Source organism: Salvia miltiorrhiza, chromosome 1, assembly GCF_028751815.1.
Source record: "Salvia miltiorrhiza cultivar Shanhuang (shh) chromosome 1, IMPLAD_Smil_shh, whole genome shotgun sequence".
In the NCBI taxonomy this organism is placed as follows: Eukaryota; Viridiplantae; Streptophyta; class Magnoliopsida; order Lamiales; family Lamiaceae; genus Salvia; species Salvia miltiorrhiza.
The window spans coordinates 68,118,101-68,130,270 of NC_080387.1; the positions used below are offsets into that span (position 1 = coordinate 68,118,101).

The 12,170-nt window shown below is 31.7% G+C and overlaps 2 protein-coding genes across 2 annotated transcripts; both read left to right on the forward strand.

Moving 5' to 3' along the window:
* Positions 1 to 178: 178 nt before the first annotated feature.
* On the forward strand, positions 179 to 2,250 carry LOC131005453 (mitochondrial import receptor subunit TOM6 homolog). The gene is made up of 2 exons (XM_057932464.1): positions 179 to 511; positions 2,049 to 2,250. Exon 1 carries the CDS (start codon positions 318 to 320, stop codon positions 480 to 482), a length of 165 nt encoding a protein of 54 aa, XP_057788447.1. The 5' UTR covers positions 179 to 317; the 3' UTR covers positions 483 to 511; positions 2,049 to 2,250.
* A 2,344-nt stretch (positions 2,251 to 4,594) lies between these two features.
* LOC131005422 (protein VACUOLELESS GAMETOPHYTES) lies at positions 4,595 to 7,075 on the forward strand. The gene is made up of 2 exons (XM_057932414.1): positions 4,595 to 5,216; positions 6,688 to 7,075. Exons 1-2 carry the CDS (start codon positions 4,816 to 4,818, stop codon positions 7,013 to 7,015), a joined length of 729 nt encoding a protein of 242 aa, XP_057788397.1. The 5' UTR covers positions 4,595 to 4,815; the 3' UTR covers positions 7,016 to 7,075.
* Positions 7,076 to 12,170: the final 5,095 nt, after the last annotated feature.

A 12,170-nucleotide genomic window follows, 5' to 3' on the forward strand; every position in this document is an offset into this window, starting at 1 on the left:
CGAGTCTTTTAAAAAACTCATTTGTTTTTTGGAAACTCAATATTATTATATCTAAAAAGAGTTTATCCTAAAAATAAAATCAAAAAAGAGTTAGGCCCAGTTGCTTTGAAGTGATTGGACTTAGGCTAGGCCCAATACGCTTTTAATGGACCACTTAAAAAACTGATAAGGCCGCTTTAATCTATGTATATACACACGCACATACATCCCAAGCAGTGAAAAAGGGGGTTAGGGTTTTAGAGCGGTTCCATTTCACAATTTCTTCGTCGAAACGAAAACAAAAGGAAAGAGAAAAAAAAAAAAGGAAAACTGCGAAGATGTTTCCAGGAATGTTTATGCGGAAGCCAGACAAAGCGGCGGCGCTGAAGCAGCTGAAGGGCCACGTCATGATGTTCGGAGCTTGGGTGGTGGTGATTCGGGCTGCCCCTTACGTTCTCCACTACTTCTCCGATCACAATGAGGAGCTCAAGCTCGACCTCTGATTCATCCTGATTTCTCCCCTTTATCTCAGGTATTTGATCGATATATTATGGTGCTCTTATTTTTTGGAGGAACGTTGTTGCTCTTATGAAATTTCTGTTTCCGGTTATTTGTGATAATGTTTGAAAAAATTCTTGCTTTACCTGCAATGTATTTTTTTATTTTTTTTTGTGATTGTCAAAATATGCCGTTTTTTTTGCTGCTTGAATTGTTGCCGTATAGTGTAGCCGTGCTCCACGGTTGATGAATCAATGCTCCTGATGAAGTTCTATTTAATGCTTCAATTACAAGTATGTGGTGACTCTTAAGGGGGTCTTTCATTTAGAGGATTAGGCTTGAGAGATAAAATAGTAAGGCAAATCCCTTGTTTACTTTGATGGATTGTAACTTTGGGATATCTCTAGGCCCTTGATTATTTTTATCCTTCAAGCTAGTTTTGCTTGATTCTTATCCCATGAAAAGGGTGAGATTGAAGATATCCTACTCTTGAGGATAAAAAATACTCAATCCTACATATAATCAATCATGCAAAGTAGACGCTTCCTAAGAGTTATAATTATCAAACCATTAGGGTGTCCATGTGTTTATGCTCATGAGTTTTATTTTTCTACCATTATAATAGGGGTACATTTAGAATTCTTAAACATATATTGACTCGTTCTATTGGTAAAAGTTCACTTTTTGGCATATTCATGTCAAGGCCTCGTGAGACTGAGATATAGGAAATCAATAAAAGTGGCTAGAACATTTTCCCTTTAAAGCAATTGGTGGTATGGCTTATAGAGTTCGAATATGTTTGGATAGCTCGTAGGCTTTTTCACTGATTGTTCTTGTGGGGAAGAAATTTGAAAGCTTGATGTGGGTGTATGAAACTATCTCTGAGAAGGCTGTCTCATTGGCTGTTTTTGAAGAATGGATAGGGAAAATATATCTTTTAGAATAAGCTATCCAAACATTTTTTCCTGATATGGGAGAATATATCCAGAATTTCTGTGTATTAGTTGTTCCTCTTTTGGTAGAGTCCAGTTCGTTTTATCCCAATTTCATTTCTAAGTTTAATTTTATTTCTTCATGTTAAAGTTGTCCAACACCTCTGTAGAGCTATCAACAACTAACTACACAGCATCTTCGTATGTGATTCTTCAAACCAAAAGAGAAAAAGAGGAAAGAAATAGTAAAAGAGAACTATCGAACAACAAAACATGGCTCCCCTTTTCTGGTTGTGTTTGTCTGGACCTGTTCTGGTGTAATAATGGTCATTAGTGGTCAGTTCAGAAGTTCTGGTGGGAAATATTATATAATGAATAACCTTGGTCATGCAGTTTCTTGTGCTGAGAACATAATCTGGGATGTTATCTATTAGTACCCCAGAGTCACACTTCAAAATCAAAGCCTTTTTGGAAACAAAGGATTAGGATTCAATCTGATTGTAACCGCTCTAACTAATGTAGAAACAAATAATCATATACTTGTTCAAATGGTCTCTCCATCTTTCTGTTATTCTTACTGTTTGTGATGTGAAACAAATAATCATATATTTGTACAAATGTTCTTGACTTCTTGTGCAGCTGCTAAGCGGATCTGGAAGGAGTAGAGAGACGCATGATGCTTTTCTCATGTATTTCTAGTTTCTTCATTTCTTTACTTTCTGCAAACAAATACTAGTCATTACCTGAGAATATGCAACCTTCAAAATTACTTGTGGGAAATGAGCCCAAGTTTGTTTGCAAAAGATTTTGGCAGTTATATTAAAGAGTGCTTTTAAGTACATTTGCAGCAGTTTTATTGTCAACGCTTCGTCTTCTATTATAGTCTTAATCTTATCAGTGCATGATATATTATGTTTTTTAGTTGATTTATGAAGTAGGTGAACTATTTTGTTTAGGATTTTGTTTTAGGTTCTTACTTTTAAGTTCGTTAGGACCATAATTGAATGTAGGAAAAGAAATATATTCAAAAAATAAAACTTCTATACAGTGACATGAGATTGTGTGGTGAGAAATATTTGCGTCTATAAGAGTAAGCTTGAGAATAAAATTAACTTTGCGAAGGTCCACTAGCTTAGGCACTGGCGTCAAATTGACTTGTTCTCGACGGATTTGGTTTCATCTAAATTTAATTTTAACTGAAAAAGTTTCACGTAAAATATGTGTTGGTGTTATACCAAAAGTGGCAACAAAATGTAATGACATTTTTGTGGCATATGCCATTAGCAATAATGCATATGTTGTGCGAATAAGTTTTGTGGATAACCTAATAATGCTTTAGAATCTAAAATTAGGGAACACTTGTGTATTAATATACTGAACACATACGTAATAGTGATGGGTAAGGTTCCCAAGATATTTTCTCTACTTCAGATAATGTATACCAACACAATGATGTGTATAGTTATGTTGTTGTGTTATGCATATGATATCTACTGATAAAATAAAATGTAAGGCATAGATCTTGAATCGTTCGAGATTCTTTATTTTTGGTTATGTTTGGTGTCGTGTCTCTCTTAACCAAGACCAATGCATATTTCATAACCAGATTAAAACTCTAATAAAATTGGCTATAGAATCAGATTCATATTTACCCCTTTCTCTATTCTTTACAAGCACTAAGTTTCAAATCAATTGATGCCAATTGCCAACATTATGACTCACTTGAGATCCCTAAAGTATTTTCAAATGTTCTTTTATTTTAGTCCATTCTAAGAAATAAAATTCGGATAAAAGTGCAAATGAAAGGATAATATAAGCCATCTCTTACAATATTGAACCACAAAAGCTTATATATTTTTTTTGAAACCTTATTTATCTATCCAACACTTGAGCATATCTGTCGACCATATGAATAAGATTCTCTTTCTCTCTCTACTGTGATTTCCTATATTTGTGATTGCTTAAACACTTGGTTATGCTTTTAGCATGTATAGGAAGTAACACAGAGATAAAAAAAGCTTTATATTTCTTGCAAGTTTGCCTTCTTTAGACTCATTTTCTAAGTTAAGTAACATTTTGTTTTGTAATCTATAATAAGTTTCAATTTATTGAAGCGGTTCCGAAGATAGGGGGATACTAATACTATTGATTCCCAAACTCTATTGTTATTGACAACTAAACTTACAAGGCATGCTTTTAAGTTTGATTGCACTTCATATTAAAGGTCGCTAATACGACATTTTTTTCTTATATTATAAACATGTCACGTACTAATAAAGCAAACAAACTTCACAGTGGCAGTTTCTTATGCAGACACTAATAAACAAAATCCCTTAAACACGAACGAAATCAAATTAAACTATAGCTTCAAAATATATGGAATATTTTTCAGATTCTTATATCCAGAAAATTCAACAGTTTATAATTAGTAAACAACCTTTTTGCATTTTTGTATAAAGGGTTATTCTTATATCTCAAAGTAGTATAAAGTTATTTCTGCTAATTGGGACTTGTTTAGAGTTCTCACGTTAGACTTCACGAGACTATAGTGATTCAAACATTATATAAGTGTATTGATAAATAAAATTTGACCTATAGTCTTACAACACTTAATATATATTTAAGTGAGCGTGATGCGATGAAATATGCTATTCTCCGATGACGAAGAAAATAATATAAGCCAGTCCCATGATGTTCTCATTTATCCATTTAATCCAACTTGTCAAATTCTTATTCTGTCTCTAAATATTCTACATACCTATGATCTCGTCATAAGATCTTGACTAATTCTAAATTGTTATAACACCTGCCCCAAAACAAAAATAAGAAAAAATAGATTGAGCACAGCATATCTCAACTAAAACACGCCAAATAGATAACACTTTTGAAGAACACAAAGATAAGAAAAAAAAATCTAAGATTTATGTGTATCTTGGGCATTATGATAGAGTGATTTATTACCCAAAAAAAGAGTATTCTCCCTCTAACTTCTGAATAATTAATTACTTTTCTATATCAAAGTAACCAAAATTCCAAAAATCGTACAAGAAAATACAACTACGACGACGTATATTCATTTTCAGAATATTTGTAAAGTAACAGCACATCTCTTAATTCGCAAACAAGATTAAAAATGATTTGGACATATAGTTGGAGCTTGGAAGTAATGAGAAGAAACATATATTATTTTGACAAGACTAGTAAAGCGAAAAATTCCCACCATCACCAATGTTAGCAAGCACAAATACGCATTTTGCTTCAATTTGAAGCCACTAAAAAACCTTAAATCACTTCACCATAAATACATCATCATCATTACAATGCTATGTTAATTTCCTCATAAAAAAAATTAAATATACATACATATATATCCAAGAATTAATTCCCTCCGCCCACACGCGCCGCCATGAAGTACAGCGAAATCTCCCACTTCAGCCACGCTCACAACCTAAAGTTCGAGTACGCGGAGGCGCCGTTCAAATGCGACGGCTGCAAGGAGGCCGGCATCGGGTCGCGGTACAAGTGCGGCGGCGCGTGCAACTTCGACTTGCACACGCATTGCGCGGTGCCGTCGCCATCCATCAGCCACCCTTTCTACACCAAGTGCGCGTTCCAGTTCATGAGCCGGCCGCCGGGGGCGGTGGCGCGTTACTGCAACGCGTGCCAGAAGGACGTGGCCGGGTTCGTGTACCACTGCAGGCTGTGCGGCTTCGACCTCCACCCCTGCTGCGCCAAGCTGCCTATGACCATCGACGACGGCGATATCAAATTGTACTTGTACAAGAAAGTTAGCGCCGCCTGTCACAGGCACTCTCTCTCTCTCTCTCTCTCCTCTCTCTCACATAAAGCTATTAACTTTCAGCCTTTTCGTAACAAGCAAGCTCAGCTTTTTTCTTCTTAAATGACTCTTTAAATATCACTGATTAAATATTTACATCACTTCAATTACTCATAATGATTTTAATTTACTTCTTCAACTAATCACGGTAGTTTTAATTTACCAAAAAATGATAGTTATACAATAAATTACTCCAGAAAAGTAGAAAATTTATGAACATAACTTTTTAATTCACGTGTAAAATTAAAAGTAAGTGAAAATTTACGCAACGTAATGAACGCTTAATTTGCACATGATATCGATAAATTCTCTTTAACAATAAATCTATGCAGCAACATTGTGGCCACCCACAATTTAGTTTAATAGGAAAAACTTCAATTTGTTTGATTTATTTTTTAAAATAAAAATAAGATTTAGTTATTTTATTGTATTCTCTACATTAATTATAGTTATTTTATTGTATTCTCTACATTAATTATAGTTATTTTTTGGTAATTTTATTTTATTGTATTCTCTACATTAAAAATTGCAAAAAAATTACCAAAAAATAACTATAATTAATGTAGAGAATACAATAAAATAACTAAATCTTATTTTTATTTTAAAAAATAAGTTAAATAATTTTTTTTTTCTATTTAAGTGAATTGTGGGTGACCACAATGTGACTATTTAGCATTATTCTAAATTTAAATAACAATGGGATCAACTGCCATATCCTAGAAGTTCTAAAATATTTAATTCTACTTTTGTGCTAGTATTCAGTATTTCACATTTATCAAACCAATATTAGTTTTATAATGGGATTATAGCAAAAAATACACGAACTTTGATAAAAGTTGCAATTTTCACCTGAACTTTTAAATTGGCCAAAATATACGTGAACTTATATTTTTTGTTGTAAATTTCACCTCGACGGAGTTCAATCATTGCAAGTTCAGGTGAAATTTACAATAAAAAATATAAGTTCAGGTATATTTTGGCTAATTTAAAAGTTCAGGTGAAAATTGCAATTTTTATCAATGTTCGTGTATTTTTTGGGCTATAATCCCTTTTATAACATCATAATATGTAAACGTAAACGTGTTTTGACAACTTGAAAAATAAATACAGCAGAAAAAAACCTAATTAATTCTAGATGTTTATGAGTTTAATTCTTTAAAGAGCGTGATATTTCTAAGAATTTGTGACCACGCGCGTTGAAAGAAATGAAGAAATCCTTTCTCATTAAATATCTACATTGGTGCAGGAGATTTCTTATTTAGAGACTCTTACACATAATTATATTCGGTGATAGAAATGTTCGTTATATTGACCATTAACATGAAAGTAGTACAAATCTAGTACTAGTTATTTCATGGGATGAGTAATTGATGTCAAATCACCAATTCTATCTCAAAAAAAAGTGTGAAATAAATATGTTAATTGGTGGTAAATATTTAGGTGCGGGAGAAAGGGAAGGAGCTGGAGCTACAGATCATCGTCTAAAAAGTACAACTTACACGTGGCGTGCGTGAAAGAGATGCTGGTGGACAGCTGGCACGAGATCTACTACGGTGCACGGGACACCGGAAGCAGCATAAAAGTAGAGGGCGGGATCCCCAGCTTGCGTTCCACGCTGCAGACGCACAATCACAAGAAGAGCAGCAAAGGGAAAGTGGAGAAATGCTGCGAGGTGGCTGGTTTGGCGTTGCAGTTCGTGATCTCTGCCGTTCTAGGGGATCCCACCACCCTCATTGTTGCCCTTGTTGGTAACTTGATGTCCAAATAGTGTAGTTAATTAAGGTGTTCAAACAATAATTAATCAACAACATTAATGTTAATTAACTAACTAGATGAGCTTATGTCATAGTAATTAATTTGTGGGATTATCCATCATCTACTATCTTTCACCCCCGCCATACCATTCCTGGAACACAGTACTTACTAAATTCATCTTTTCCAAATGTAGATTCTAAGTCTACAGTTTATTTTCATTAACACCATATTAATGATATTATTGTGGATTCAAAATAACTAGATCAAAATATGATCAAGAGAAAATAAAAAGTGAAGTAAAAGACACTTTCTAGGCCAGAGTTCTAGCCCCCTAACAATTTTAGTGATATCGCTTTGAATTTATTTATATGTATAACTATAAGGATACACCTTTCCGATGTTATGTTAAAGTGAGTGACAATCTTCCTTTTCCAACACAAGACTCGATAATGCAATATTAAGGTATGGAGTAGCAGGACTTTCTAAATGAAACTTTCAATAGTAAAAAGTAAAATTTTGAAGAAGGAAACCACTCTTTAGGAATATTAATTACAAGTATATTTTAGATTGCTCGATTTATCAATTATCAATATCAATATCGAGCGCTCTTGTTCTATCAATATATAACGAGCATCTCATGCAAAAATAAAGATTTGATTAGTGATAATTATTTACCAACTAAGGACTTCATATCGGTGCACCGTGGTTCACAAGCATTTTGTAAATAGCTTAAGGGTTAAGTGCATAATCTATGTAAGGATCTATTTTTGGAGATTATCTAAGGATATATCCATTAAATAATTATAGAAGGAGGGAAAACGTTGGACGAAACGACGTAACATTATTGAATTAAAACATGAGGTCTACGACAACAGTTTTCAACAATGAATTCGCGCGTGATTTTGAGTATGAGTTTCAAGACACGACGAATAATGAAATTTAAAAGAAAAAAGAAACACCGTAATTTCAAGAGAAATTATGGACAACAACATTAATGCGTCAATATCAAACACCCCAATTCAATATTTTCAACTAAAGATTTGCCTCTTTCAAAGTCCCCTCAAATAAAATCAACGCTTTCAAATATTACTTGCGTGTTACATTCCCCTATTAGTTGTATTTATGCAATTCCACTCTAATTCTTCTTGTAATCTGCAAACTAACGAAAGTGTAATGTTATACTCCATTTATAAAGAGATTATATCTTTTCTTTTATCTCGAGGATTAAACTTTAAATCTTTCTCTTTACGTAAAATAAGTTTACCATTTGAATGCCCCGATAAATAGATCACAATCAATGTGGGATCTTTAATTTCTCCTACTCAAACTAAATTTTATAAAAATTCTTAAATCAATGCATGTTTTTATGAGATGAAATGAGTAAAAAGTATTGATAATGGAGAAATGGTCTCATCTTGAGAATATAGATAGTTGAGAAAGGTCCTACTTTAAAGAAAAGTATATTAAATTATGTGTGAGGTAGAAAGGAAATATATTTGGAAGACGGATCAAAAAAGAAATAAAGAAATAAATTTGGGGGATATAGGGAGTATTAAAATACAGAGTGAGACACCAAAATTGTGATAGAGGACCCAAGTACAATATTATTAATTAGAAAAAAGATATATTCTATCCATCTCTTAAAACACATACAATTTTTGCCATTTTGTATCGTCTCACAAAAATATGCAATTTTTTCATTTTTGAACACTACTTCATCACAATTCCTTTATTTATTTATTTTTCTCTTATCTCATACATATTCACAAAAAATTCATCATGACCGACCACGATACATTATCAATTACTCCCTCCGTTTTTTATTAAGTGTTCTCAACCATCAAAATACACATACCAATAAAATAAGATATTTTACATTTGTAACCTTCGTAATTGTCATAATAAATGCATATATACAACTAATTATTACATTCATGCAAGTATTAAATTAATAAAGATAAAATAGGAAAAATGTCATAAATATACTCTCAAATTTTGAAATAGGACACTTATTGATAAACAAAAAAATGAGTTAAATGGGACACTTATAAAAAAACGAAGGGAGTATCATTTAACATAACACTTTATAAAGTAAGATCTATTTTTCACTCACACTACATTTTCATTTAATATACATATATTTAAAGACAGGAGGGAACATTATTTTTTATGGCTGTGCGTGTGCCGTGCTTTTGTATTTGGGTACCTGTTTCCACAAAGCCCCGGCTATCAATTCGCAATATATACTTGATTTTCACCGCCCAATTACTTTTTGTACATTCCTCGAAATTTGTTTCATTAATTAGAATCAGTTTTGAATCTTGATGATCATAAAACTATAAACTGTTTGCAGTTTTAAAATTCTGGTACTACTCAATTAATTTATAACTTATCATACAACTCACAAGTAAATCTGCACATACATCTCTTCGTCATATATAGCTGTAATTTTTGTCTCTATATCTCTCATATACTAATTTCAGAGAAATATTAAGACTTCTGCAATAAGGTATGGAGGACCAGGATTTTCTAATTGAAACTTTCAATAGTAAAAAGTAGAATTTTGAAGAAGGAAACCACTCTTTAGGAATATTACAAGTATATTTTAGATAGCTTAATTTATAATTTATTAATATCGAGCTCACTTGTTCTATCAATTTATAACTAGAACATCTCATGCAAAAATTAAGATTAATTAGTGATAATTATATATTTATCAATTAGGGACTTGATCTCGGTGCACTGTGGTTCACATGGCATTTTATAAATAGCTTAAGGGTTAAGTTAAGTGCATAATCTATATAAGGATCTATTTCTTGAGATTATCTAAGGATATATCCATTAAATAATTATAGAAGGGGGGGAAAATATTGGACTAACTGATGTAACGTCGTTGAAATTAAAACATGAGGTCTACGGCAATAATAACTGAATGATTTAGAAATAAACTTGTACTACTTATAATCTTTAATTTGTTTAGGAATATTACTTTTACTCTAGGGTGTGTTGTATTTGATTGTAAATTTATACTCCCTCCGTTTTTTTATAAATGTCCCATTTAGCTTATTTTTTTGTTTCTCAATAAGTGTCCCATTTCAAAATTTGAGAGTATATTTATGACATTTTTCCTATTTTATCCTTATTTTATACTTGTATGAATGTAATAATTAGTTGTATATATATATGCATCTATTATGACAATTACTAAGGTTACAAATGTAAAATATCTTATTTTATTGGTATGTGTATTTTGACGGCTGTGGACACTTAATAAAAAACGGAGGGAGTATATTATAAGAAAAAAATAGATAAAAAAATATTTTTTATTTTTAAATTCCTCATTTCTTTTTCCTGATTTTTCATTCTTCACTTTTACTCCAAACATGAATAATATTAGTGATCAAAACAAGAATTGAAAAATAGTGAAAGTATAGAAAATGAGGAATTTAAATGAAAATTTTCATTTTATCATTTTTTTTTCATGATAAATTTACAATCAAATAAACACACCTTTAATAGTAAATAAAATCAATCATATTGGTTTAGTGGAAATAAAACATAAGAACAACATAATCAACATAATATGTATTGGTCTAAAAATAATACAGTATATGTATATACACACACACGTTGAATTTATCAGTTTTCACAATGAATTTGTGATTTGCTAAAAAAAAAACAATGAATTTGTGATCCCAAATTTGAGTATCACACCGAGTAATCAAAATTTAAAAGAAAATGAAAAAAAAGAAGAGAACGTAATTTCTCTGAAATTAAGAAAACTTATGAACAACAACAATGCGTCAATATCAAACACCACACAATTCAATATTTTCAACTAAAGGTTTACCTTTTTCAAAGTCCCCCAAATAAATCAACACTTTCAGACATTACATGCGTGTCGCATTCCCCTATTAATTGTATCAATGTAATTTCCACTTTCATTCTTCCTCTTGCAATCTGAAAACCAACGAAAGTGCAATCTCATATTTATCGAGGGTTTATATCTTTTCTTTCAATGATATGTTATCTTTAGTTGTAAATCTATCATGAAAAAATGAGGAATAATCAAAATTTCACCTTTAAGTCTTTCATTTATTTTTCCTTATTTTTTACTTAACCCTTACACATTCCTCATTTTCACTACAAAGGAGGGATAATATTATCACACCATTTTTGGAGGGATAATATTATCCGTCATTTGTAGTGTAAATGAGGAATGCGTAAGGGTCAAATAGGAAATGAAGGAAAAAAAAGAAATGATTTAAAGGGTAAAAATTTGTTTATCCCTCATTTTCTCATGACAAATTTACAACTAATGAGAACGCATCATAATTGAAAAATAGGAGCAACGAGAATTAAACTCTAAATCTTTCTTTTTACGTAAAGTAAGTTAATTACCGCTTAAATGTTCCCAATAAACATATTTTTTGAGTTCTTAATTCACGATTAGGGACATAAACAATTAATAGAACAAAAAAAAAAAATTGTAATATTGATTGTGATTGCATAAGGAAAGATGAGAATTTTTTTTTAATAGAATTGAGAAAACAAAGTGACAAAATTGAATTCAAGAACATATACATAATCCTCTGCATATATTAAGAATAATATTGTTAATTTTAGAAAAATATATAGTAGCTGTGGGCCATACTTTTGTATTTGGGTAGCTGCTTCCACAACCGCTATCAAGTATCAAATCGCAAATGCTACTTCATTTTCACCGGCCAACTTTTTGTACATTCCTCGAAAGTAGTTACTAACATTACAATTTGTTCTGAATTTTGATGATCATAAACTTAAAACCGTTTGCAGTTTTAAAATTCTGGTACTACTCAATTACTTTTTTTTTTGATCAGGCAAAGAAACTTTGATTAAGAGAGGAAAAAAGAGAGGTGGTCAAGGTACCAGAGTTACCATTACAAATAAAAATAGAGAAGAACAGCCAAAAACCAAATAAAAATCACCCAGAAAACTTCAACCAAGGATTCCAGAATTAGAGAAGAAATCTTTGGAATCCAAGGATGGCGACTGCATCTTATAAACCAGCTTCCAACTCCAAATCCTCGTCTTGATCTCCGCAACAATTTTTTGTCTGTTCCACGTTCCTTGATTGAACTTACAATTGTTTCTTTCTTTCCAAATGCTCCAAACAATGCAAATCCAAG

What these genes read in the sequence shown, in the direction of transcription:
- LOC131005422 (XM_057932414.1), top strand. Translation starts at nt 4,816, where the DNA reads ATGAAGTACAGCGAAATCTCCCACTTCAGCCACGCTCACAACCTAAAG. An exon ending in GTTAGCGCCGCCTGTCACAG is followed by an intron (nt 5,217 to 6,687) that starts GCACTCTCTCTC and finishes GTAAATATTTAG; the next exon opens with GTGCGGGAGAAAGGGAAGGA.
- LOC131005453 (XM_057932464.1), top strand. Translation starts at nt 318, where the DNA reads ATGTTTCCAGGAATGTTTATGCGGAAGCCAGACAAAGCGGCGGCGCTG.